Below are 25,403 nucleotides of genomic sequence, written 5' to 3' on the forward strand. Positions count from 1 at the left end.
ATTACCACATGTTTTCTCCGATCCAGGAGGTCATAGGAGGGTGGAAAAGGGCTTCAGCCCCCCCAGGCTGTGCCTGGCAGAACGAACACTCTCCCCACCTCAGCTTGGCCAAGTGCTTGGTGTCTGTGAGGTGCAAGGCCTGCTCATCGCAGAGCCTGAGACCATCCACCCGCAGAGGCAAGGTGGCTCTCCTGCCCTCTCACCAAGGACCTCAAGATGGTCTTAAGGCCAGTTAGGACAACTTCGCAGTTCAAGAGCGCTGAAGTCCCACACCCTGTCGTAGCAAAACACAAATCTGTCGTGAGCCTGCTTGTGCCAAGAGATTCACTGGGAAAAAATACAGTATTCTGGGGCTTCCGGGAACATGACTGAAGATAGTTGACCTGGAGGATGGAGGCCAGCAACCCCAAGAGAAGGTGCAAGACTAGTCTTTGCTCTTTCCCCTTTGGGCGTCCATGTGACAAACCTGGCGGGTGTCCCAGGGCAGAGGGGGGCTTTCTGAGGAACAGGAGGGGGCCAGGAGGAGGAGCTACTTCAGCTTCCAAACCAGTATTTTCCATATGTTAGATTAAAAATAGCCCAGCCCAGGATCTGCCTGCAGCCAGCAGACACCTCACAGTTACTGGCCGTTAGTGTCACCAAGCCTCTGGGCTTTGCCACCTACAGATGTTGGGCCTGTGGGTTTCCCTTCTCTGCCCTCGTTTCCTGCCAGCTGCTTCGGGGGCTGCTCAGGCTGCATGTCCACAGCCTGTCCCTGTGCCTCCCGGTCCTTAGATTGTGCTCACCAGGTAGCTGTCGCCACTGGCATCCCGGGAGCTGAAACAGGTTGCCTGGCTGGAGCTCTGGGAGAGAAACTCCTCTGGGACCTATTCTCGGGGGGAGCCTCAAGGAAGCGTGTGCCTTTGCAGAAATCACTGCCCAAGAGCAAGAGATGCTCTATTTCTGCCTTGCATCAGCTCTCTTTTAATGCTGTTTTTCTTACGAAAATACGAAACACACAGAAGAGTGAGTCACTCTGTAAGTGCAGCTTAATGGATAATTCTAAAGCAAACACCACTGGAGTCAAGAACTAAAACAAAAGCAGCATCACAGAAGGCCGCTCACTCACACCCACCTGTTACAGGACACCACTTCCTGCACCCTTGTGTCCAGCATGCCCTGACTTTTTTCTTTCTCGTCACCACCTAGGACCTAGGCGTACATCAAAACCGTTCGCATTTGCCTGTTTGGGAACTTCATGCATGTGGAATCACAGTATACGTTTTATACTTGTGAGAGTCATCTGTGCTTTGTATCACTGCCATTTGTTTGTTTTATTCTATGACATTCTGTGGTATGAATACCCCGCAACCTACTTACTCTGCACTTAGTGAACACTTAGGCTGCTTATGGTTTTTGATAATCGCAGATAAAGCTGTTATAAGCATCCCCACATACTTTATAGGTGCAGAATGCACATGTTTTGTATATCTTGTAGTGTTTTGCTGACTCAGAGGGGATAAATAGGTTCAACTTCAGTAGAGAATTCCAAACTGTTTTCCAAAATGATTGAACTGATTCGTGCTCCCACAGGCAGTATACGAGGGTGCCTATTGCCCTCATTCTCAGAAATATTTAGCATTTTTGGTCTTTTTAATTTTTGCCAGTCTGAAGGGCGTGTAATGGTATTTCCATTGTGGTCTTAATTTGCATTTCCCAATTTCTAATGAGGTGACTGAACCATCTCCCCAGACATTCTGTGATCCTCCATGCCAGTTTTAACAACAAAAAGTCAATCAGGGCATAAGGCAAGGTGGAATGGTTGGGCATTGGACATGGATCTGGAAAACCAGAGTTCAGATCCAGTTACTTGATTCCAGGACCCTGAGGTCCAAGATACAAAGGACTTTAAATCAAAGAGAGTGGTATTTTGGAATGGTCTATGAGCATCATTATCCCAAGGTCACCTTTTATATGCGTATACGTAAATTGATATTGCTTCATATTAAGAATTTGTATAGTTCTTTGTACCTCCAAACTATCCTATTTGTTTGCCACGGATGCTTATAAAATAAACAAAGCAGGTGTGAGTAGCCCCACATTATAAAATAGCTTCCCTACAAGATAGACTCAGTTATCCCTCATATAAAAATATGTTTTTCCTTTTCTGTGTGGTGGTTTTTCGGTTTGACAGCAACCAACTGGCCTTAATGGGCCATGTAACCGTGAAAGGGAGCTTACACTTTGGGGTGCCGGTGACCTGGTTGGGTTGGGAAGAAGGGGTGTTTTCACAGAGAAGAAGGTTTCAGAAGCGGCCCCTAGAGGCCGAGGCGGGTCTGGGCATTTCCCGCCACCCACACCAGCTGCCCTGAGCACTGGTGCATGGAGGGAACCCGTTCATCACGCACAGCCAAGCACGACTTAAACTTATTTTTAAAACGAGGTTCCAAAGACACAGCTCATATCTCAAGTCCTGGGTTAGCTTTCTGAGATGAACCTACAAGGCCAAGGGTGACCACGTCAGCTTCCAAAGTGCGTCTTGTGGATGTGGCCTCGTACAACCGAAAGGAGGCATCAGAAATTTCCCCTCAACGTGGAAATACGACGGCAGCTTGGCATATTTGAACTCTTCCCAAAATACAGTGCATTGGGCGCATTGCTTAACATTTGGGGGCCTCAGTTTCCTCATTTTAGAAAGTGCCAAGGCCGGAGAGGCTTTCTGGGACCGCTGGGACCTCGGTGACTCACCCTCTCGCAGATCTTGTGATCCCAAGGGCTTGAGTTGCTGAGAGGGGAAGATGGGCTGAGGATGGCGATGACTGAGGAATTCAGCTGGGGAGGGGCTTCACCTCCATTCCGTGCCTTTGCAGCCCCACCTGGCCTGCGCCCTCCCCAAGTCCCACAGGCCCTCCCCGTGGGCGGCAGGTCCCCCTGCATCACAGCGGGTGCCTCTCTGCTCGGTAGCAGACTCACAACACTCATTTCCTGAATAAGGGAAGCGGGTGGTGCCCAGGAGCACCCACTGGGACCAGCAGGCAGAGCCTGGGCGCCCAGCACAGCCAGTGCAGACCTGGCTCTGCTTGCTGCTCACCACCCCACGCTGGAGGACATTTTCTTCTCCTGGCAACGTCATCTGACCACATCACATGGAACATTTTAAATACCCGTCCTGGTCCCGCCCTCTCCTCCCTGCAAAGGGGAGAGCGAGCTTGAGGGAGGGAAGAGGGCTTTCAGCCCCCTCCATCTGGGGTCCAGAAGGTTCCTAGTTAAAATGCCCACCAGACACCCCCCCACTCCACGCCCACCCTTGGCTATACAGGGGAGCTGCACTCCCTGGAATCGGATCCAAATGCAGACCTCACTGAAGAGAGGAGGTGAGTGAAGAGGGCTCTCCAGACTCCCCAGCTGCGGAATGCTGAGGGTCCCACATACTGGTACGCTGAGCAGCGTTGCTGCTCCAGGCAAACAGAGGACTTGCCCCCAGAGCCCAGGCCTCTCCTGATGCCCACCCAACGCTCCCCAGCCTGCTGGGCTTGGCTGTGGCCTGTCCCTGACCATAGCATTTCCTTGTCTGGAGCTTGCGGTGTCACTGAGCTGTGGGCTGGGCCTCCCTGGGTACAAAGTCCTTGACCCCTTGTCCCCGAGGTTGGGACGCTGTTGCAGGGTGCCTCCCCAGGGCGCTCCTCCCTTCCAGGCGGTAGGAGTGATGGTGATGCGCTGTCTCCTCTCTTCCAGGATCAGGTCCAGGGACAACGGGTCTTACGCCCTGTGCCTGCTGCACGAGGGGAAGGTGCTGCACTACCGCATCGATAAGGACAAAACAGGGAAGCTCTCCATCCCTGGCGGGAAGAATTTCGACACACTATGGCAGGTATACATCAACCTCAGAAAAGAGAGGAACCGGCCCCTGGACCTTGTTAGAATATGCCACCTGGGTCCTTGCCAAGACCTGCCCAATCAGAGTCTGCTTTTCAGCCTTCAGGTTCCTGGATGACTGGTCTAGGGTCATCATGTCAGGTGACAGAGGCTCCCATAGCTTATCCAGGGCCCCTTAGCTCTTTTTTTTTTTTTTTTTTTTTGGTATATATATATATTTTTTTACTGGTACACGGGCCTCTCACTGCTGTGGCCTCTCCCGTTGCGGAGCACAGGCTCCGGACGCGCAGGCTCAGCGGCCATGGCTCACGGGCCCAGCCGCTCCGCGGCATGTGGGATCCTCCCGGACCGGGGCACGAACCGGTGTCCCCTGCATCAGCAGGCGGACTCCCAACCACTGCGCCACCAGGGAAGCCCGCCCCTTAGCTCTTGGCACTAGTAAGTGGTACCCACTCAGGACTGTGCTTAGTTTTAACCAGAGACCCAGCCTTGGGGCGCTAGAGGCATTTCTTTCTAAGACGTTCTGCCTGGAACCCAGAACAGCCTATCATACAAATACACACAATAGAAAGGTGTGGATGGATGGGAAGGTAGGCCTAGAAGTGGCTAATCAGACTGTTTTTTGAGTTGTGAGAGGCCAAATTTAATATAAAATGCCAGGTGCCATTCTTAACTGCAGAATGAATCTTGCTGCAAAATTAGGGCAACCTGGCAGTTGAACCTGCGCTTCAGGCCGCCACTCGTATAGGATTGTTCAGCCCTGGTCTAAAAAGGGGTTCTTCTTGACCTACCTGATAGTAAACCCAAAAACAGAGAGTAATTTGGGAGTTTCTTAGGCACTAATGAGCCCTAATCCGGTGTTCATCCCTGCTTTCCATTGGGCACGAATGACTTGGCTTCATTCTAAATCACAGCTCCATGAGGAAATGGCAAAGCATCCTATAAACTGTAGTGGGTCCAGAGACAGAGAAAACCAAGGAACTCTGCCATCCCAAGAGCGACAGCTACGTTGAGCTTTTGTAGGTGCGGGACATCATCGGGGATGGGTTCAAATGTCTACACCAGGCCCCACCAGGAACCTCATGTGTGGTTACAGCAGGAAAGGACCCGACTCAAAATCTTGCCTTTTTAAAAACTGTGATCAGGGATCCCCATTACCTTTAAAGCACTTAGAGTAACCACCACACGGTGTATTTTGGTTCCTAATGCTGTAGTTGGAGACAAAATCTTCTTCTTTGAATTCTGGGTATTTTAATATTTATTCATATTAGTCATAATGCTGACATTGTCTTTTGGTTTGTAGATCATTAGCATGTAGCTTATTATCAACCACAGACTTTGCTTTGTTTTAATGGTATCGCTTTGAAAGAGTATTTAACCTATTAGGTACTAATGCCCAATGCAAATCAGAGAGATGAGTAGGGAATGTTGCCTTCTGGTATTAATTTCCCATCAGAGTCTCTCACTTCCTACAAGAATTGTTGATGGTGTGCATTTAAAGGCACTGGAGTCCATCTGTCAGCCCAATGCTTGAGGGTTCTGGGCTCCATCACTGGTACACAGCCATTATACTTCTCCTGAATGACCATTTTCCCTGTCTGAGCCCAGTCACAGTTTCCAAGTCTGCATGCTGACTATAATGTTAAACATCTTTAATTGTTGGAAAGTTCCTTCCCAAGACTGTTTCCCATATTTACGCTTTCCCATTTACTGATTCCTCCAGCATCTCACAGTATTCAGCCTTAATTAAATCTTTCCCCTTGTATATATGTTTAAGAAAGAGCATAAAAATGCCAGCAGTACCTTCCACTTTTACAAGTGTGATTTCATTGGTTTTCCTTGACATCAACGTAAGGTACCTCTGTGCCCTTCCCCCACCCAGGAGTCTGAGAGGTGGTAACTGCTACACTACTCTAGTATTCCTTTCTTTAGAGCTAGAGTCAACACATCCGTGGACCAGATCTGCCCCTGGTCTGCTTTTGTGTAGTACTTGAAGACAATGGTTTTTATACGTTAAAGGGTGGTTTTTAAAAAAATAAAGAACTGTGTGACAGGGATGCCATGTGGAGTGAAAAAGCCTAAAATATCACTATCTGGCCCTTTACAGAAAAAGTTTGCAGACCCCTGCCCAAGAGGGAAATCCTAACATGTATGCCCACCTCCCAGACACCCTTGTGGCATAGATTATCTGAAAACATAAGCTTGTAAGGAGATATTTGAATGACATTGAAGAGATGTGTGATATTTCAGCTGTTGTAGGGACCGCAATACTATTTAGCCCTAGAACACACTATTGCATTTAACAGAATAGAGAGAACTTTGATGTCCATCTCAGTAGCGTGTTAGGGCTGGTCAGATTGAAACATTTATTAAGAAGGTGGATCTCATGTTGTGTTCTTTCCACAATAAAATAAAATTTAAAAAACAGAATGCTCCCTGGAAGGATAAAATATATTCATTCAACAAACATTCACCTAAATAGGTAAGTTTTGAGAGGAAAGAAGATTCAGAAGCAATGAGTCCTTAACTGGAAAAGATACCAATAAACAGATAAGGAAGAAATATCAGATAGGAAGATTTTAGCTTGTCTGAAGAGGAAATGTCTGTATGAGAAAAGTAAATGTGAAAACTAAGACTGTCTTCCTATTGCATAATTTTGATTAGATATAAATAAATCTATTTGCCATTCATTTATTTTTTAATGTAGCAATCAGGCATCATGATTCATAGTTTTCTGGGAGCCATTAGCCAAGGCTGTCCATATCCTGTCAACATAAGGCCATTTGCCAAAGGGTCAGCTTTCCCCATGTCCCAGCTCTTACATCACCTGTGCTGTGATGTCTTCTCTCTGAAACTTTTGGGCTGAATTGTTTGGTCCTTCCAAAGCCTTTGCCCACAGCACTATTACACCATTAATCACTTTACATTGTTCATTTATATCTCTCTCCACCAAGAAAGTACCTCAACTGTAGGATGATTCACCATAGTTTACCTTTTGTCCTATCTCAGGACCTAGCACACAGCAGAATGTTTGTTTAATGACTGAATAAATTAATGAACATTAGCGTGCTGAATTCGTTGTTATAATATCACACAGATATGGGAGAATATAAACAAATAAATGCAACTTGCTACCCAAAAAAAAAAAAGAAGACAAAGAAAGAAAGAAAGAGGGTGAGCCAAGAGCAGAGTCCAAAAGGGAAGGTGGCATGTGGACTTCTGTCCAGAAATCTGAGGGTGGCAGGAGAGAGGCATGGGAAGGGATCAGGAATACCACCAAGGAAGCACCTTCTGTTGTTAAGCGCTGTCCTTGAATCACTTTTAAAGTCCAGAAGGGGAGTCAGCTGCTCCAGGTCAGGATTTCTCCATTGCCTGCCTCCATAATTTATTATACTTTCTTACTTTCTTCTTTTTCAGCTCGTCGAGCATTATTCTTATAAGTCAGATGGTTTGTTAAGAGTTCTTACAGTTCCATGTCAAAAATTTGATGGGCAAATGGGTGAGTAGCCAAGACATTGGAGTCTCCCTCTTTCAGATGTTGGTAATAATCAGCCTCGTTTTAGATTTGGTCTGTTGCAAACTCAAACAAGATGGGATGAGGCTTTGTTTTTACTGATTGATTAAAATAATGTCAGATTGCTCCAGTTTTATAGATATCATTCATCAAAAAATAGCTGATAAGTTTAACTTTAAAAAGCAAATTCATTTTAATTGCTTATGTGAGAAAGATGAAAGAGGGTATCAAGAAATGTATGCAGAAAATGTATATACTCCTCAAGCAGTAATATTTTACAGTCACATTGATTGATCTGCAGTGGGGGAGGGGATAAATAGTTGGTTTTCACTAACATAGCAGTAACTGTCCATGTTCTTTCTAACCAGGAAATATTAATTTCCGTCCACAACTTCCAAGTTCCCATCCTGTGGTAAGTGTTACTTAGCCATGCTGTTAAAAGTGAAACAGTTGTATATTAGCATGATGAAAAGCATGTTTAGATAACAGGAGTCATGGTAATTGTTTTCATCACACTTGGTAAACTGGGATTGTGGGTATCAGCTAGAATCAGCCTATTTTCAGATCCGAGCTAGCCAACTTAACTTCTTAGGTAGGTTAAAATTCCTCCATTTTCTAAAAGTATACTAAATGACCATGCAACCCAATGTTAAATCAGAAATATGCCTCCTGGCAGATTTGGGAAATGTAGCATATTGTTCAGGCTCAGTCCCTGGTCCGTCCATGTGGAGCCATGTGCACGATCCATGTGACCACGTGCATGATGGTGTGGTGAGCCAGATGTGTAAGACATCTCACTGAGGTTGGCTGCCCGACTCTTTTGGTTAAATCAACCGAGACATTGTTATCAGAAAAATCACCCTTTCCAGGAGAGCTGCTTTGGCCATACCTTGGTGGAGGAAGGCTTGGAATGGGGATGCTCTGTGCCATCACATGAGAGAAGCCCTTAGAGTCAGGGGCTTGGCCAGAACCCACATCTCCCTCCATGTCAATAGGAGGTGAGAATTGTGGTTTGTCCACACTTCTCCACGTGGGTTTGCCCAACACATGCCTGATACTCCCAAAAAGAGAGAATTCCAGCTCTCTTCTCCCTCCAGACTGTTATGAGTTGACACACGGATTTATACTCCAAGCAGGAATGATGTCCTGCTACTTTAAGGGGGACCTCACTGTGGACATTTGATGCCCTTTGATGCCATCTGTGAGGAATGAAAATTACCCCATCGTGAGCTGTGCACTCTATACCTCACTTTCTGCCTGTTAACCCTTAAAATCTGCAAAAGGCAGAATGCCCAGTCTGCCCTCTGAGGGGGCTATTGACTTGCTCAGAAGCTGCAGCTGTGCTGAACCAGGCAGGTTCTCCAGGCGCAGCCCCTGTCCACAGACTGGGGGAACTGGAACTTGCTAAAATACCGATGAACTTTGGGATCAGTCTCTAAAATATAGCACCTTAATGGAGTCATCATTTTATTTTACCCTTTATACAGCTCATGGGCCTGGCGAGTCAACTTTAAGGTTGTACCCATCATGAGACAGGTCCATTTTCCTCTAAGAGGCATGAGGGCTTAGGGCTGAGTACTCTTAAAAGAATATCAAGCCCTCTATTTAACCTTGCATCACCTAATGGCTTCGAGGAGTTGGACATTTTGGAAAAACTTTTTACTGACTAGTGAAAAACATATAGAAAAAAAAATGCATGTTCCCTAAGGGCCAAACTCAGTGAATTTCCACAAACATCATGGAACCAGCACCCACAAGAAGTAACAAAATTGAGCATGCAAAATAAGTTTCTTTAGGATGATTTGTCTTGAGTTTGTGACTTAATAATTCTGTATGAAAAGTCGGCTATTCAATGTAAAACCTCAAATTTTATAGCCTTCTGTGGAAAATATTGCCAAAGTATTTTTCCAGATCCTTCTGCTCAAGTGGTCGGCTTTTCCTGAAGCCTTTCTAATGATCATGTGTTGCCTCTAGTGCATCTCATCAACAGAATCTGGAGGGCGTTAGTGTAATTATAGAACAGGTTAAAATAGCATGTCATGTAAGGTAGCCTGTATTTGTTTTCTGAAACATTTATTGTTCCTCTTTGCCGTTATGGTTTCTAGACTTGGTCAGCAGGTGGAATAATCTCAAGAATCAAATCATACTCCTTCCCAAAGCCTGGCCACAGAAAGGTGCTAAAACGTCCCCTGCTTGCTGTCCCTGACTAAGTGGTAGGACAGACCCGCACTCAGCACCCACACTCTGCCCTGTGGCTGCCCACTCCGTGTGCCCTGCTGCCGACCCTCCTGCTGCTCTGGTCTCATGTCCCTGCCATATGTAGCCCTCTTGGGCAGCCCACGCCCTGCTTTCTGTGTGGTCCGAGTCCCTTTCCTGCAAAGTCCATCACCGTGAGTGTGCTCTCTCCGCTATAATGTGCTCTTGGAAGTCATTTCAGTCCATGTGATAGGTGGGAGGGAATTCTCATATGGCAGAGTCTTTTCAAAGCAAGCCAGAATCACATGCTGCAGCATTATGGTAATTGACTAGATAAATTACATGTTGGCAGAAGGAAGAGCCAAGGTTGTGTGGATCCTGCCCAGGGACTACACAAGGCCATTGGTTTTATAAATATCAAGTGCCACAGCAACTTCATTGTGGCTGTAGAGTTCCAACACAGAACTTTAACTATAACATGTATAAAGACAAGGTGGGATTTAAGAATTAGAAACGCTGTTTTTCTTTATGAGACAGTAAAGCTGACATATAGGGGCTTCCCTGGTGGCGCAGTGGTTGAGAGTCTGCCTGCCGATGCAGGGGACGTGGGTTCATGCCCCGGTCTGGGAAGATCCCACATGGCGCGGAGTGGCTGGGCCCGTGAGCCATGGCCGCTGGGCCTGCGCGTCCGGAGCCTGTGCTCCGCAACGGGGGAGGCCACAGCGGTGAGAGGCCCGCGTATCGCAAAAAAAAAAACCAAACAAACAAACAAACAAAAAAAAACTGACATGTAATGCATTTTCATAGTTTGCTATATAATTGAATTATGAAGGACATAAAAAGTTCTTTTTTAAAGATTTTTATTTATCATGAATCACCTCCCTCAAAAAATGTATTTATAACTTGTATATGGATTGCTTTTTTTTTTACTTTTCAGTTTTATCATTGGGGTTAAAATTGATTATTTTATTAATAACTCTTTCCATTTTCATATCGGTTGGTATTTTTCCAAACATTTCAGCATATAATTGAGTGTCAGTTCATGAAGCAGATTGCCTAAAGTACTTATTAGAAACAACGGAAATAAAAAGCATAAAAGCCCGGAGATTTTCTTTCCAAGTGGCAGTCATATTCTAGATGTTCTCAATCTTCTTGACCACAGAACAGAGAAGTGAGTTTAGTGTGGTGTTTGAGGGGAAAAGTTATGTAATAAACCTGAATGGAATAACTGTCTGTTTCAATATCATGCTCCCAGTCAGTGTGGATCAGCTCGTGGGAAACATCAGCCATGAGGGGGCATCCCTTTTGCGGGGGGGGCGGGTGACAGTGACGGCTACCCATGCCAGCGTGGCATGTTAGGAGTTGGGGACCAGGTTGTCAAGGCAATACATGCTCTATGTTGGTGTCCCTTTTGCCCCATGACTTGGTGTTTGTTTCAGACCATCAGGGCTAGTAGGTGATTGAGGCGTTGACCTTGAAGAGGTCAGCATTCCCCATGATCAAAGGCGAAACTCATGGAGAGTTTCCACGGTGGCCACCTTCTGGCCCACCTGGCCCTCGACCCCTGTTGGCATTTGCCCCTTCTCCTTGGACAGGGCTCACCTGGTTGCCAGGATGGCATCTCACAGGACCATTGTCTGGGGGAAATAGGTCAGATGGTACCCCATCAACTGAGGTGATTCAAAACGTGTTCTGGTTCAGGGTGCTTTTCAATCATGAGTCATCTTTTCAGGAGTCCTGATCAAATGCTACATTGACGAAGCTTCATAGCACAACTCAGGGAGGGACACTGAGTTGCCCGTGCATGGTGCCCCATCAGCAGGCCCAGAACCTTTCGCTCGCCTGGCTTCCTTGGCCTCTCCACGCACCAGGTCTAACTGGCAGCCATGGAGGAGCCCCCGTGGACGTGGGCCACGCCCCTGGCTCCCACCGCTTGTGTCTTCATTGTTCTCTTTATGATGGCCCACAGCTGGTGTGCCAACACATAGCCCTTCCCCATGCGCAGTCCCAGAAATGAGCAGTTTCACTGCAGACAGAGTAGACAACAGCAATCCACATTTATCTTAATTCTGTGGTTTCCAAGGGCATCATTCAGGGTTCACCCAGAGAAGCGTGACCAGTCAGAGATTTATGCGTGAAAGACACACAGCACACTCACACACATAGGTACATACATAACACACACATGTACATATTTATACATACACACATCTATATACATGTACACACACACAGATATACAGACTTATTACTAGGGCTTGCCTTACACAACTGTAGGGGCAAGTTCAATGTCCATAGAGCAGATCATCATGAAGGGAGGATGAGCAGGGTGGAACCACGCAGGGAAGAGCCAAAGCTATCATTCACAGCCAGCCAAGGGTCAGTCACCCCTCTCCCCTTGGTGCCCTTTTTCGCTTAGGAAAGCCTCAATCTCTTCTAAGGACTCTTGACCGATTAAGCCAGCCCCATCCAGGATAATCTCCTCAAATTAAATCAGCAAATTAAGGATTTTAATTACCTCTGCAAAATCCCTCCACAGCAGTACCAAGATCACAGTTTGATTCATTAACACAGAAATATCATTCAGGCTAGCCAGGTTGACACATCAAAATGCCATCACCCCAGGAAACAGTAACCCAGCACTGTGAGGAGACAAGCCCCACTCCCACCCCTGTCCTTGTCCCAAGCAGGCTGAAGCCAGCTCAGGTCACCCACAGTGACTAAAGAAATATACAGAAAATAAGTTTTAGTAGATCTTTAAATTAAAGAAGAACATGTCTAAGGAAAGTTGAAGAAAATATCAGTAAGACTGCCTAAAAATAAAATATGTGTGGATAAGAACCGTAACATCATCAAAAGAAACATAATAAACTTGGAATAAGTATTAGTAATGATGATCCATATATAAGGTTAATATCTTTAATATGTAAGGAGTTTCTATAAATTAATAAAAGTTTTAACTGTCTAACAGATTAATGGGCAATAGTTTATAGTAAAGCAAACATAAATAGCTCTTAAACATAGGAAAAGCTGTTCCATTTCATATAAGAGAAATGCAAGTTAAAACTGTGGGGCTCCCTTATGTCCGCCTGTGAAGCTGATCCAAATAAACAAGCTTGGTGACACCACACAAGGGTGTGGTGAGTAAGCACAGCTGTAATTTATTGGAGAAGTGTGAAACGGTACAATCTGTAAGAAAGGCAATCTCACAACATCCATCAAAATTGAGAGTACATATAACCTCTTAACTGCAATTTTACTTGTAGGTATTTATCATACAGATATTCTTGCACTTATGTGTAATCATGTATATATGAAAATGTTTATTCTAACGTTGTATCATTGACAAAATCTGGAAATAATTTAAAAGACAAGCAATGAGAAATAAATGAAATCAGCTACAATAAAATTCATACTGTGATGGGTAGCTGAGATCTAGAATTGTTTCCAAAATACAATGTTAATTGAAGACAACAAAGTCATGCACGTATATATGTGCTGATGTAGTGTAGAATGTTCCAGAAGAATACAGAAAATACTGATAACACTAGTTGCCTTGGGAGTAGGAAATGGGGTGTCAAGCAGACCCGCTTTTCATAGTAAACCCTGTTGTGCCTTTTACAATTTGCCCCTCCTAAATTATTTAATCAATTTTAAAGGATAATTAAATATTAGAAACTAATCTGATTAATACTGTGGAAATACTTTTCTGGCTAAAAGAGGGCTGTTGTCTATTTATTTTTAAAGCATGCTGTTGCTGTTTCTTTTTTCTATTATTTATTTATTTATTTATTTTTATTTTCTGGCTGTATCAAGTCTTAGTTACGGCACGTGAGCTCTTTGTTGAGGCATGCAGGATCTTTCGTTGCGGTGCGTGGGCTCTCGTTGTGGTGCACGAGCTTCTCTCTAGTTGTGGCATGGGGGTTTTCTCTTCTCTAGTTGTGGTGCACAAGCTCCAGAGCGCGTGGGCTCTGTAGTTTGTGGCACACGGGCTCTCTAGTTGAGGCGTGTGAGCTCAGTATTTGTGGTGCACGGGCTTAGTTGTCCCAAGGCATGTGGGATCTTAGTTCTCTGACCAGGATTGAACCTGTGTCCCCTGCACTGTAAGATGGATTCTTTACCACTTCCCGGGACCACCAGGGAAGTCCCTATGTAAATTTATAACAACTTTGAAGTATGCATTGAATTTTCATAAATATCAAAAATATCAATAGTTAATTGATAAAGGAAGGATTGTGTGATTTAAGCAATGGATTAAAAATATTTTAATTGCTCACCAGAAATAATTTAGGAGAACTAATATTTACGTTTTCACAAATAGAAGGGGAATTTTCCATTATTTAACCAGTCATGAGAAAAGACTTGTGGGAATTATGTCAAATATCCCATTTGTTAAGCTAAGGTGTAAATAATTTTCTTGAATTTGTTAATTTGATCAATATAAATAGTTGTTTTTAATAATTCAGGCACAAAATGGACATGTTCGAACTTGAATTAACTCTAGCATGTAGGTAGTTAATGACAAGTGTTTTTTGATCTGCAGAATATTATTAATCAGATAATTTGAAATTCCATAATAAAATCTTTAGAGCAGGTGTATTTTTCTTCTCTTTAGAGATTAGTACGTTTTAACACTTAAAAATATAAATGGATTTAATTGAAAAATCAAAGTATAATTCACCCTCTCCTTACCCCCTGCCATCACTTACTCTAAGGACTTGTAGTCCTTACAGGAATAAAATGTCTCCTGTTATTAGCCTTGGAATATTTTTCTTTGCTACTTTAAGTGCATAAACCTATCCTTCTATTAAGGATGATTGGCAGAGTTGGAACAACAGCAGCCTTAAAGACTGTGCTTCTGTTTCACAGTTCAAAGGCAGAGTCTCTAAGATGAGACATAGCATTCACATTTATCTTAGTTGTGGAAAAGTGTTCCAGAATTTCAAGTTAAAACCCATTTTACATGTTTTATTCCAACACATACATTGCTGGTTGGAATATTTTAAGACATTTTATTTATTTATTTTTTTGCGGTATGTGGGCCTCTCACTGCTGTGGCCTCTCCCATTGCGGAGCACGGGCTATGGACGCGCAGGCTCAACGGCCGTGGCTCACGGGCCCAGCCGCTCCGCGGCATGTGGGATCCTCCCGGACCGGGGCACGAACCCACGTGCCCTGCATCGGCAGACAGACTCTCAACCACTGCGCCACCAGGGAAGCCCTAAGACATTTTCATACATGATTCACTAGTGTTCAGCTGGGAGAGAAAGAAGAATCCTTAAGTCATACCCATTTACTTGGTAATGTGGGAGCAGTGGACCAGACCCCTGAGAAAATATTTCCACATGATTATAAAGGGCCAGATTTTAGATCTTTGCTTCTAAGGTGAGGGAAGATTAATTATGAAGGTGAAGTGTTTATTTTCATGGATCTGAAGCAAACCTAAGATTATCTCATACCCTGGCCAAGAAGAGTCTGCCTTCACCTGTGGAACCTTAGTCCCCATTGGGACCATGGTCATTCCACCAGAGACCAGAACCATGTCTGGTTTGGGCAGCCAATATTTCTGAAGCCTACTGGTTCTTTTTGTCACTTCAGTTGTGACAAATATGTTGTCATCTTTATTACTGCTGTTGCCTGATTTGAAAATGTCTTTTAAGAAGTCTAAAAAGTAAAGTCTATAAATGGCCATCAGAACATCTAGCAATACTCCCCAATCAGGAAACTCTGAATTAGCCTACCAGCTCCATAACAGCAATATTTTTTTTCTCTCCTTTGTTCACTTCTGAATGTGCACTTCTTAGAAACAGGCACGGAAAGAATATTTGTCAAATATATATCCTACTTGCAGTTAAGCCTGGCCAGTCAGAGATCACAGATCATAATTTATAACCTAAACAAATATTCTTTTTATTGTTGTGGAGTGATCTGTTTTTACCTGAATTTGCAAAACTTAAAGAAAAATCGCAAATTGCTCTTTGGAAGGTGCAAAGCTAAGGTAGCTAGTGCCATCTAGTGGTGTCCTTCAGCTTTGACTTCTGTTTTGAATACCAGCAAAAATGGGGAAAAAAGCAACAGTCAACATTTCATTTATACCTTGTTCTCTGTGTAGAAAAGGGGATGCTATTGATTAGGACAGAATAAGTTATCAAATACAAGGAAGAAAGAATAATGACAAATGATAGACTGGACCAGCAAACTGGACCAGCAATATGTTTTTCATTAAATTAAAATTTCTTTAAATTCTTTAAATTCTTCGATAATTTATCATTTTGCCTTAGAGCTCATTCTTTACAAAGTCCTCAAATTCTCCTTTTCAACTGAGCATTTGATTCCAGAGGGCTTTTGTCATTGTTTTACTAATGGCATATTCACCGAGTACTCTGGGAAAGATGAAACTTGTATTTTGTATCTTCATCTTCACATAAAGTCAATACTACCCTTTTAACAGACACAGCAGAAAACCTCCCATTTCTTCCAAAGAACAGTCTCTCGAGTGTAGTTCCATCCTCTGTCCCCGTCAGGGCAGGGAGGGCCGAGGGGTCCGCACAGGGAGCTGATGTGGTTATTGAGGGAAACTCAAGGCTCTGCAAAGGCTCCTAGTCAAGTGGTGGTCCATGTGGGCAGCATTGAAATGAAGTCCTGAACCACCTCAGCTTAAAAGATGGGACCCAACCTTTCAAAGAAGACCCCCAACCCATTTCCTTATCCATAGCCAAGACAGATGAGGGGTGAGCACTACACAGCTAATCAGAGTATACATTACTGTGTCCAGGGCTTTAGGCAAACTGTGTCCGTCCCTACTGATTCTTACTCCTCGTGCCCTAGTATCCTTTTCAGTACTTTTTACACCCCTACCTCTGTTTTTAAATTCTCTCCCACAGGATTCATATGGCAGGTAATTGCATTTTGACTTAATTGTAACAGCCTTTATGAAGTCCTGCTCTGGAGAACATTCCATCAGGGATGGAGAGGCTGCAGACCCAGGATACATCTCTAAGTGAACAAAGGGTGGGAGGTCTTCCAGTCAAGAGAAGGGGTGCTGGTGCCCTGTCTTTGTCCATGATGGTTGGTCCTGGTGTCTTGAAGTTTTGTCTCTTTGGATTCAGAACCTCCCTACCTCGAGGGAAAATCAGAGAAATTGAAATGATAGTCAATATGAACCTAAAAGAGACCTTTTTTTAAAATTTGCAAACTATTTCCATCTTAGAGTTTGATTGCTAGAGAGAATTGAGCAGAGCAGGAGGATGGCAAGCCTTGGGAATTACCTAGTTTCTCCTAGGACAGTTCTGTTGAGACAGGATAATTATTTTATAAATGAGAAGTGAGCTCACAGCACGTCCGATAATCTCGGAATTATATGTAAATTTTTAAAAATGGTATATTGTCATTTGGAATTATCCACACCTATTCTTTGTTAATATAAGAACTTGAGAGAGAATTCACTTTTAAATCACATTAAGTTTACACTTCACATCTCCCAGTTTGAAGGGTATCTCCATTCATTCATTCATTCATTCATCATGTGTTTGTTGAACCCATTTTTGTTTAGCATCAGTGGTGGGTTGAGTGAACCAAATTTAGTAGAAAAGCTCTAATTCAGTGTATAAATGACTATGCCCCCTGTAACTTATATTCTGTTTTCATTTTTGATATATCATAGCTACTTCTATTAAACAGTTTGATAAGAATGCTGAGATAGTCGTCAGAAAATGGATCCAGTGACACGCCATTGACACATAAGAGCGAATGTCCCGTAGGCTGTCAGAAGGGCCTTTGCCCAGTGAGCAGTGGCTCTGTAGAGCTCAGTAGGTAGCAAGAAGGTTTGGAGACAAGTGGACAAGTGGCGGCAGTGATGCACTGTGACTTTGTTACTGTACTTTTGGTTCCCGGGCTTGGGGTATCAGGAAGGCAGCAGAAGATTCAGTGTGTACCAGGAGATAAGTGACTGTGTAAAATTAAGCTTACTGTCTCTGTTTCTTTAAATTTCTCCAAAATCTGGCAGTATCTCATTCCTTTGTGGCCAGTGTTTGGGCACTGCTAAGGTAAATAGATATATAAAATTTCCACTCACTCATGCCAAAAAAATAGTTTGAATCGTGGTTTTCCCATGAACCAAATTTAGTAGCAATACCCTTGTTTTAAGTTGGGGTGAAGGTGGATCAGACAGACTTTGAGATAGAGACTTTTGGAAGGGAAAGGATATAAGAATATAACAGTGGATTTTTTCCCCCATTATTTCATGCTGCAGACTGATGCAAATTGAATAAATAATACGGAAGGTTGCCATTAATAATGGCCAGCAAGGCTTTGTCTCCATATGCTTCAGTTACCTGCTCTGAGTACAAGGAAGAATTACTTTCCTTCTGGCTAGCAAAAAGAGGCTTCCCCATCTCACAGGGTCCATGATGATGATGATTATGACAATGATGAAGATCGACAGCAGGGGCAGTGGACCCTGGGCTGCTGGCAGCCGCTTCCTCTTGGGACCTCTAGTTTACTGACCAGCACTACCCTCTGGCATCTACCCAAAAGTTGCTACATCTCCATGGATGATAAAGATATAAGAGGATACTAGGAAGGCATAGGTATTTGGAGTTGGGGAGTGGGTGGGAGCAGCTGGTGGATACCTAGTGTTTCTTTCTAAATAACTTCCCTACAATATAATATTAAAGGGAAAGAAGTAATGGAGGAAAACAAATCCAAAGGGATAATGAGAATCTTCAGCATCTTTTAGTAAGTGGAAGTAGGATTTGAAAGGGCATGTAAGTAGGAAGGAATACCACCCAAACAGTTACGATTAATTCTCTCACAATGGGACCCCTGCCTGCCCCTTTCTTTGTGGGAGCAAGAGCTTTATTTAACCCTCACAGCATCCCATCAGTTGCCCAAAGAATGAGATAAGCCATGTCGTTGTTATTTTCCCGTCTCTTTTCCTAGTTCCTTCCTTTGTCTTCCCTGCTTAAGTTAAAATGTGATTATTTGGAAATAAAAATAATTACGCAGATCAACTCAACAGTGTTATCCCTGAAGAAAAGTGAGCTGTTATCATTTGTGTGCCTCAGGGCTCCTCATCCCAAAGGCCAGAAAGTTCGGTGACGTTCAACCCTTATGAGCCAGACCGAGGGCCCTGGGCCAACGAAAGAGGTGAGAGATGCACCTTTTGTCCCTGGGTGTTCACAGCACAGAGCTGTCTCCCACAGTCCCTTGCCGATTGCAGGGTGGGCTCACCCCACTGTCAGCAGCTGTAACATAGCACTGGTTAGCAGCAAGTGGTCCTGTCATCTGGTGGCGGGGGACAGATGCCACGTGTCTGTGAGCAGTGCTGTCTGTTGGATGAAATGGTCTGTACGGCCTCCATCACAATAAATTGGCCACGTTGAAAATATCCTTCAGTCCTGCTGCTTCAGGATTTCTCACCTCTTGCAACAATAACTGATACTACTCAAAGTTTCCATTTCTAAGATCCTGTTCTTGGAAAAATGTCTGTGTTCAGGAATACGTTTCAGCAGGAGGTGCAGAAAGAAATGGGTGACTGGTAAAAACTGAAGGAATGTCTGAGTTGTTGGAATTCAACACATGTTCAGGGAATTGTAGTGATTCTGTGAGGCCAGGAGAGGATAGGATTCAGAGAGGCACCCCCTCAAACTCAATAGGCCTCTACTAGACTGATCAGAAATGGGACCTCTAGGTGACCTTCTTAGGTTTTCTAGGTGGCCCCAGGTTTTTTTAAATTGGTGAACTTGGTCTGTTTAATGCTACAAAAAGAAAAGCACCCCCAAACTTAGTAGCTTAAATCAACAGCAATCATTTAATTATCTCATGCAGATCATGAATCTGGACAAGGCTGAGCTGGTCCATGGTGGCTCAGGGCCTCTTGCAGGGAGATTGGGGGTGGAGCTGGGCCAGCAGGGGGTGGAGGCTGTGGTGAGACTGGGGCCGGGGCTCTGGCGGCTGGCCAGCATCTCCCTGTCTCCACAGAGCCTCGGAGGCTCTCAGTCTGGTCTCTCCGCCTGGGCTGACTGGAACATTCTCACAGCATAGAAGGAGTCGGGGCAGTTAGACAATTGCATAGCATCTGAATCTTCAAGAAGTAGATTTCCAGCAGCCCAGGCAGAAGGTGCATGGCCTTTTAGAACCTTGCCTGAGTATATCACAGACATCACTTCTGATACACTCTGTTGGTTGACATGATTACAAAAGCCACTGATGTGAGGTGACATAGATTCCACCTCTCAATGAAGGAGGGTCACAATTTTCAGACATAGTTTAAAGCCACCACGGCCCATTAGGAGGGCCCCATCTGTCTTTGCCTCTGGCAGGAAGACCCTTTCTCGATGTTCATTAGTGCAAGAACAGGGGTCAAGTACAACAGGGATGAAGGGCTTTTTCCTACCCCGCTACCAGCTGCCTTGAGTGCTTTGAGCGCTCACAGACACCATAACTGCCCAAGGTAACCAAGGTCTTAAAAGGCAAGCTGTGAGCCCAGGAGGTAGGGGTGGGGGGGACGATGGCAGTTTCATGGGGGATCCAGCCCCAGGGTTGTGCATTTCTTGACTGCGTTGCAGAAGCCCAGAGAGAAGCCTTGCCCATGGACACCGAGGTCTATGAAAGCCCCTATGCAGACCCCGAGGAGATCAGGCCCAAAGAGGTCTACCTGGACCGGAAGCTGCTGACCCTGGAAGACAAGGAACTGGGCTCTGGGAACTTTGGGACGGTGAAGAAGGGCTACTACCAGATGAAAAAGTAAGTCAAAGCTGTGCCCTGTCACAACACACTCATTCTCATGTGAGCTTACATTCTAGAAACTACCACATATACATGTATTGTGTTTATTTAATCTCAAATGCAAAATTTAACCTAGCATAGCTAAATCCTTTGTTATCAACAGTGTAGTTTTTGTTCTGTTCTGGTACAATTGAAGTGAAAGCATCCATTATATATATTAACTGTGTATGTAATAATTATATACATATTAGTTTAGATGTATTATGTGTCCCTTCCAGAGAATTAGAAAATAGAAACAAGCAAAATATAAGAAAATAAAAACATCCTACTTTACCACTCAAACACCACTACTGTTAACAAACGTGTCTATATTTTTTTTGATCTTTATATGTACACACGTGCACATATGTACTAATTAATTAAAATGCAATCATTCAGTGATAACCCAGTGTTCTCACTTATTTTCTTTGATTTTTAAATATTGTGTCTCATTTCCCTTAACCAGAAAATTCTTGATTACAAATATCCTTAGCATAATTATTTGCTTTATCCTGTAATTTCAAATAATAGTATATATTACATAACAGTTAGAATTGCTAAATTACTAAAAATCTCTTTGTACTTCATTTGGTCTTTAGAAGGAATCCAACAGGGAATGTTCAGTAAAAGTACTGGTTCCTAAGTACTTTGAAAAATACTGGTTTCTAAAGTCCTTTGAAACAAATCTTCTCTGAAAATCTGTTTGATAGGAATATAATTGGGTTTGGTTGTTTGATGCTATTTTAAATTTAAGGAATTAGTGTAAATTTTTTTTCTTGACCCTTGAATCATGTAAATGATTCAAGGGTCAAAAATATAGACAAAAGTATGCACAGGAACTTACGCTTTTAATCCTGCCCCTTCCACCATATGTGTGTGTGGATACATGTATATATATATATATATATATATATATATATATATATATATATATATATATGTATGTATGTGTATATGTATATATATATATGTGACTGCTGTGCTTATTTTTAAATATATGTGTATACATATATATATCACAGTTATTTTGTAAAATGAATATAAATTATCCTGTATTAAGGTATAGATGTTCTCAACTAGTTTGTGATACTCAAATTCCTTGCTTAATTAAATATATAAATTAACATAGATATAACTATAGATACATAATTTCAGCTAGAGATTTGGGGAGAGGAGAGGCCATATAGGTGAATTTGGGGCAAAATGATGTCTTTACAATCTTGAGTCTTCCAATCAATAACAGTGACCCATCCTTCCATTTACTTGGGTCTTTTATTTCTCTGAGCAGAGTTGTTTAGTTTTTTTGTGTAGAGGTCTTGTACAACTTCTTTGTTGGATTCATTCATAGGTAGTTAGTATTTTTGATGTTAATATATGTGGTATAATTTAAAAATTCTTACTTGTTATTCCTTGGCATTGCTTGAATGCAGGAATATGACTGGTTTAGTCTGTTGGCCTGATACCCAGCAACTTTGCTTAAAGTCCCCTATTATTTCTCACTTCTTATTTCCAGTAGTTTATCTATGTATTCTTTGACCCAGAAATATATCTATAAATAACAACAGTTTTATTTCATCCCATCCAATCCTTATATTTTTATATTTCTTCCTTGCCTTATTGTACTAACTAGGAACTGTGGTTCAGTGTTGAATAAAAGTGGCAGTAGCCTCATTCCTCCTTCCTGATTTCAGGGGGAAAACTTTCCACATTTCACCATTAGGTTTATAGCTGCTGTTTATCAGATTATGAAAGTTTCCTTCTATTCTACTTTTCTGAGGGATTTGTTTTTAATCCTAAATGTGTATTACATTTTTTTGTGTACTTCTTCTCCTCTGCTGCTAGGACCACAGGCTTTTTCTCCTTTATTGTGTTCATTGTGGTGAATTATACTGATTGACTTTCAGATGTTCAACCCACCTTGCATTCCTGGAATAAACCCATCTTGTTCATGAATTATATATTCATCATATCTTTTTCATAAATCACTGAATTTAATTTATTAATATTTCCCTTTGAATTTTTACATCTACGTTCATGAGGGATATCAGTAAATTATTTTCTTGTAACTTCTTTTTTTTTTAATGAGGTTAATGTCATCCTCATAAAATGAGTTGAGAAGTTCCCTTCCTCTTTTTGTTTCTGGAAGAGTTTGTGGGTGTTCTCTCTTCCTTAAACATTGGGAAGAATCAAGAGGTTTTTCCTTGTTAATTTTGATCCCTACCTCACACCATACATGAAACCAGTTCCAGGTGGATGGCAGACTGAAATGTGAAAGGTAAAACAATAAACTGTCTAGAGATAGCATAGGATAATATTTCCTTGGTCTCAGGAAGAGGATGCAGGGGTCTTCTAGGGTGCTGGTGATGCTGTGTATCTCTATCTGTGTAGGAGCTATAGCATGTGTCCAATGTGTAAATACTCTTCTGAGTTCTGCACTGAAGCTGTATGTTCTTTTCTGAATGTATGTCAGACTTAGTCTGTTACTCTGTTATTTTACCTATTTTATGGGATAGTTCTGTTTTTATTCTCCCATTTCAGAGTTCAACAAAAGAGGTATATTTCTTGTATTTGTGGGAACTGTATCATGGAGAGATGCAGTTTCTCAAATCATACGTAGTTAAGTTGCATTCATTTATTTAAGCCCCACTATATCAGAATATTTTCAAGAGTTGAAACATGACCCAGGTGGTGTTTTTATTAGAAAATGGAAAGTAATTAGTTTTTTTCAAACTTGTTGAAATGTGCTTAAAATTAGCAGAGCTCAGTTTTTAAAAGTTTTATAAATTATGAGCTTTAATAGTATATGTTTTTTAATTCTCCAGCTAGAAATTCATTGTAACATATATTAAAGGCATGTTGTATTTACATACATTACACATAATCTGAGATGATACATCTCAAGATGTTACTGGAATTCATGTATGTCATAGTTTGTAAAGTTTGTTGGAAAGTTATTTAAATATTCTACAGTGTGTTGGCTTTCTGCTTGGTTGCGGCATTCTTCAGCGCTCTCCCATTATTTTTAACCAATTGAGTGTTCCTCTCCTTGTCTATAAAATGAGAGAACATGATTGGAAAATTAGTCATGTATAACATGGCTTCTTAAGATGCATTTCCATTCTGTGACAGATATTTCTATAACATCATTTCTAGCGTAGGAATTATGCTTCATGAAAGATAGTTACCTACATGTGAGCCACTTTGAAAAGCTTCTTATGTGTTGTGATTTCTTTTGCAGAGTTGTGAAAACAGTGGCTGTGAAAATCCTGAAAAACGAGGCCAATGACCCCGCTCTTAAAGATGAGTTATTAGCAGAAGCAAACGTCATGCAGCAACTTGACAACCCTTACATCGTGCGCATGATTGGGATATGCGAAGCCGAGTCCTGGATGCTGGTTATGGAGATGGCGGAACTTGGTCCACTCAACAAATATTTACAGCAGAACAGGTATCCTTAGGTACCCCAGAAGCTCATACTGTGAGGGGCAGGGCCCACCTGCCCAATGCACATCATAACCTGATTTCTACAGGAAGCCTTGTCTCCTCCCACACCTTCCCAGGGTTGGTCCACACTCAGGGAGACAAGAGAGCTGTAGTCTTTGGATCAAGTGCTCTTTAGTTCTTAATGTGTAAAGAAAAACTCTAATCCAACAATTTGGTCTCCTTTGCTCACTCTGTACTGGCCTGGTGATAGAATCAGCCTTAGACTATCTTGGCAAGCAGTCTCCCCTCACCAAGCAGAAAAAACATGCTCTTTTAAAAGAAATATTTAAATAAACAATTATAAAAGAAAACAGTGATATTTTACATGTCTGGCTGACCTCTACATTCCCTTGAGTAATTACTTCTGAAAACATCCATTGCTATTAACTGATTACAACCATCGATGGAGTAATCATTCTGTGCTCATCTCCAGCCATGGTTGAAATGGAGGAACTCACGTGGAATAAGTCATAATAATAGCCACTGATTACTTTATCCCATTTGCTACATTATGTTTATACTTAACTGAGACTCAGGATTGGTTTTGCTAGCTGTCCAATATTGGAAGGGGGATTCCAACTGAAGCCTGTCTGTTGGTGAGCCAGGTCTGACCACCCCATTATACTGCTTTTCATGCAATTCAAAGCATACCTTGAAAATTCTACCAGCTGAACACCAGTCACCACCATTTGTGACTCTTGCTTAAAAAGAATAGGAAGTGAGTGGGTTCATATTCTGTGTGCATGGTTGGTTGTTCTAAAATGGACTCTTGTTCACTATCACTAATAACACATTTGTGACTTTCAGGCATGTCAAGGATAAGAACATCATAGAGCTGGTTCATCAGGTGTCTATGGGAATGAAGTATTTGGAAGAGTGCAATTTCGTGCACAGAGATCTGGCTGCAAGAAATGTATTGCTGGTTACTCAACATTATGCCAAGATCAGTGATTTTGGACTTTCCAAAGCACTTCGTGCTGATGAAAACTACTACAAGGTAGGAACAACTTAGCCAGTATTCAGAGCATCAGGTAGTAAAAATCTGAAATGCAAACGTATGTTTTCTTAATTTATTATGGTAGGGTTTCAAGAAGCAATTTCCCTATTTAAAAATAACTATGTAAGAAATTTTCTTCTTAAGCTTTGATTCTATTGTTTAAAAAAATGGAAATACTCTAATATGTCACAACTTGGGATTTACTCAGAATAGTATCTTCCAAACTATGTTCCTTGGAGCAATAGGGAATCAAGGTATTAATGATGATTCATTTGGAAAAAAACAAGAATAGAATTCCTTTGTTAAATTGTTTTGGAAAATATGCGTTGAACAAGTTGACTCTTGCAGGACTTTTCAAAGCTCCTCTCTGAACCCTCAAATGAACTAATAGCAACTAAAAGAAGGGGAAAAAATAAGAAAGCCCCATCCTCATATGAATTCAATCACAGTCTGTATGTAGAGTCTATGTTGATCAATTAGAAGATGTACTAGGATTGAGACCAGGTGGTGGAAGAGTGTACCAAGAACAGATTCCCACCTCTTCAGGTCCCTGGGAATGTCCAGCCACCTCAGAAATAGACAGCATACCTT

At 42.5% G+C, this 25,403-nt stretch overlaps 1 protein-coding gene across 2 annotated transcripts in view; it reads left to right on the top strand.

Moving 5' to 3' along the window:
* SYK (spleen associated tyrosine kinase) overlaps positions 1 to 25,403 on the top strand; it is a 96,824-nt gene that overhangs the window by 53,645 nt on the left and 17,776 nt on the right. Inside the window, exons 4-11 of one of the 2 annotated variants that reach the window (XM_060015095.1) lie at positions 3,715 to 3,850; positions 7,273 to 7,354; positions 7,738 to 7,781; positions 9,475 to 9,543; positions 18,631 to 18,712; positions 20,134 to 20,311; positions 23,571 to 23,780; positions 24,623 to 24,812. In XM_060015095.1, the coding sequence (XP_059871078.1) occupies positions 3,715 to 3,850; positions 7,273 to 7,354; positions 7,738 to 7,781; positions 9,475 to 9,543; positions 18,631 to 18,712; positions 20,134 to 20,311; positions 23,571 to 23,780; positions 24,623 to 24,812 (991 nt within the window). The remainder of the gene's footprint in view (positions 1 to 3,714; positions 3,851 to 7,272; positions 7,355 to 7,737; positions 7,782 to 9,474; positions 9,544 to 18,630; positions 18,713 to 20,133; positions 20,312 to 23,570; positions 23,781 to 24,622; positions 24,813 to 25,403) is intronic. The other variant, XM_060015096.1, reaches the window with a different exon arrangement.

This window comes from Delphinus delphis, chromosome 6, assembly GCF_949987515.2.
Source record: "Delphinus delphis chromosome 6, mDelDel1.2, whole genome shotgun sequence".
NCBI lineage: Eukaryota > Metazoa > Chordata > Mammalia > Artiodactyla > Delphinidae > Delphinus > Delphinus delphis.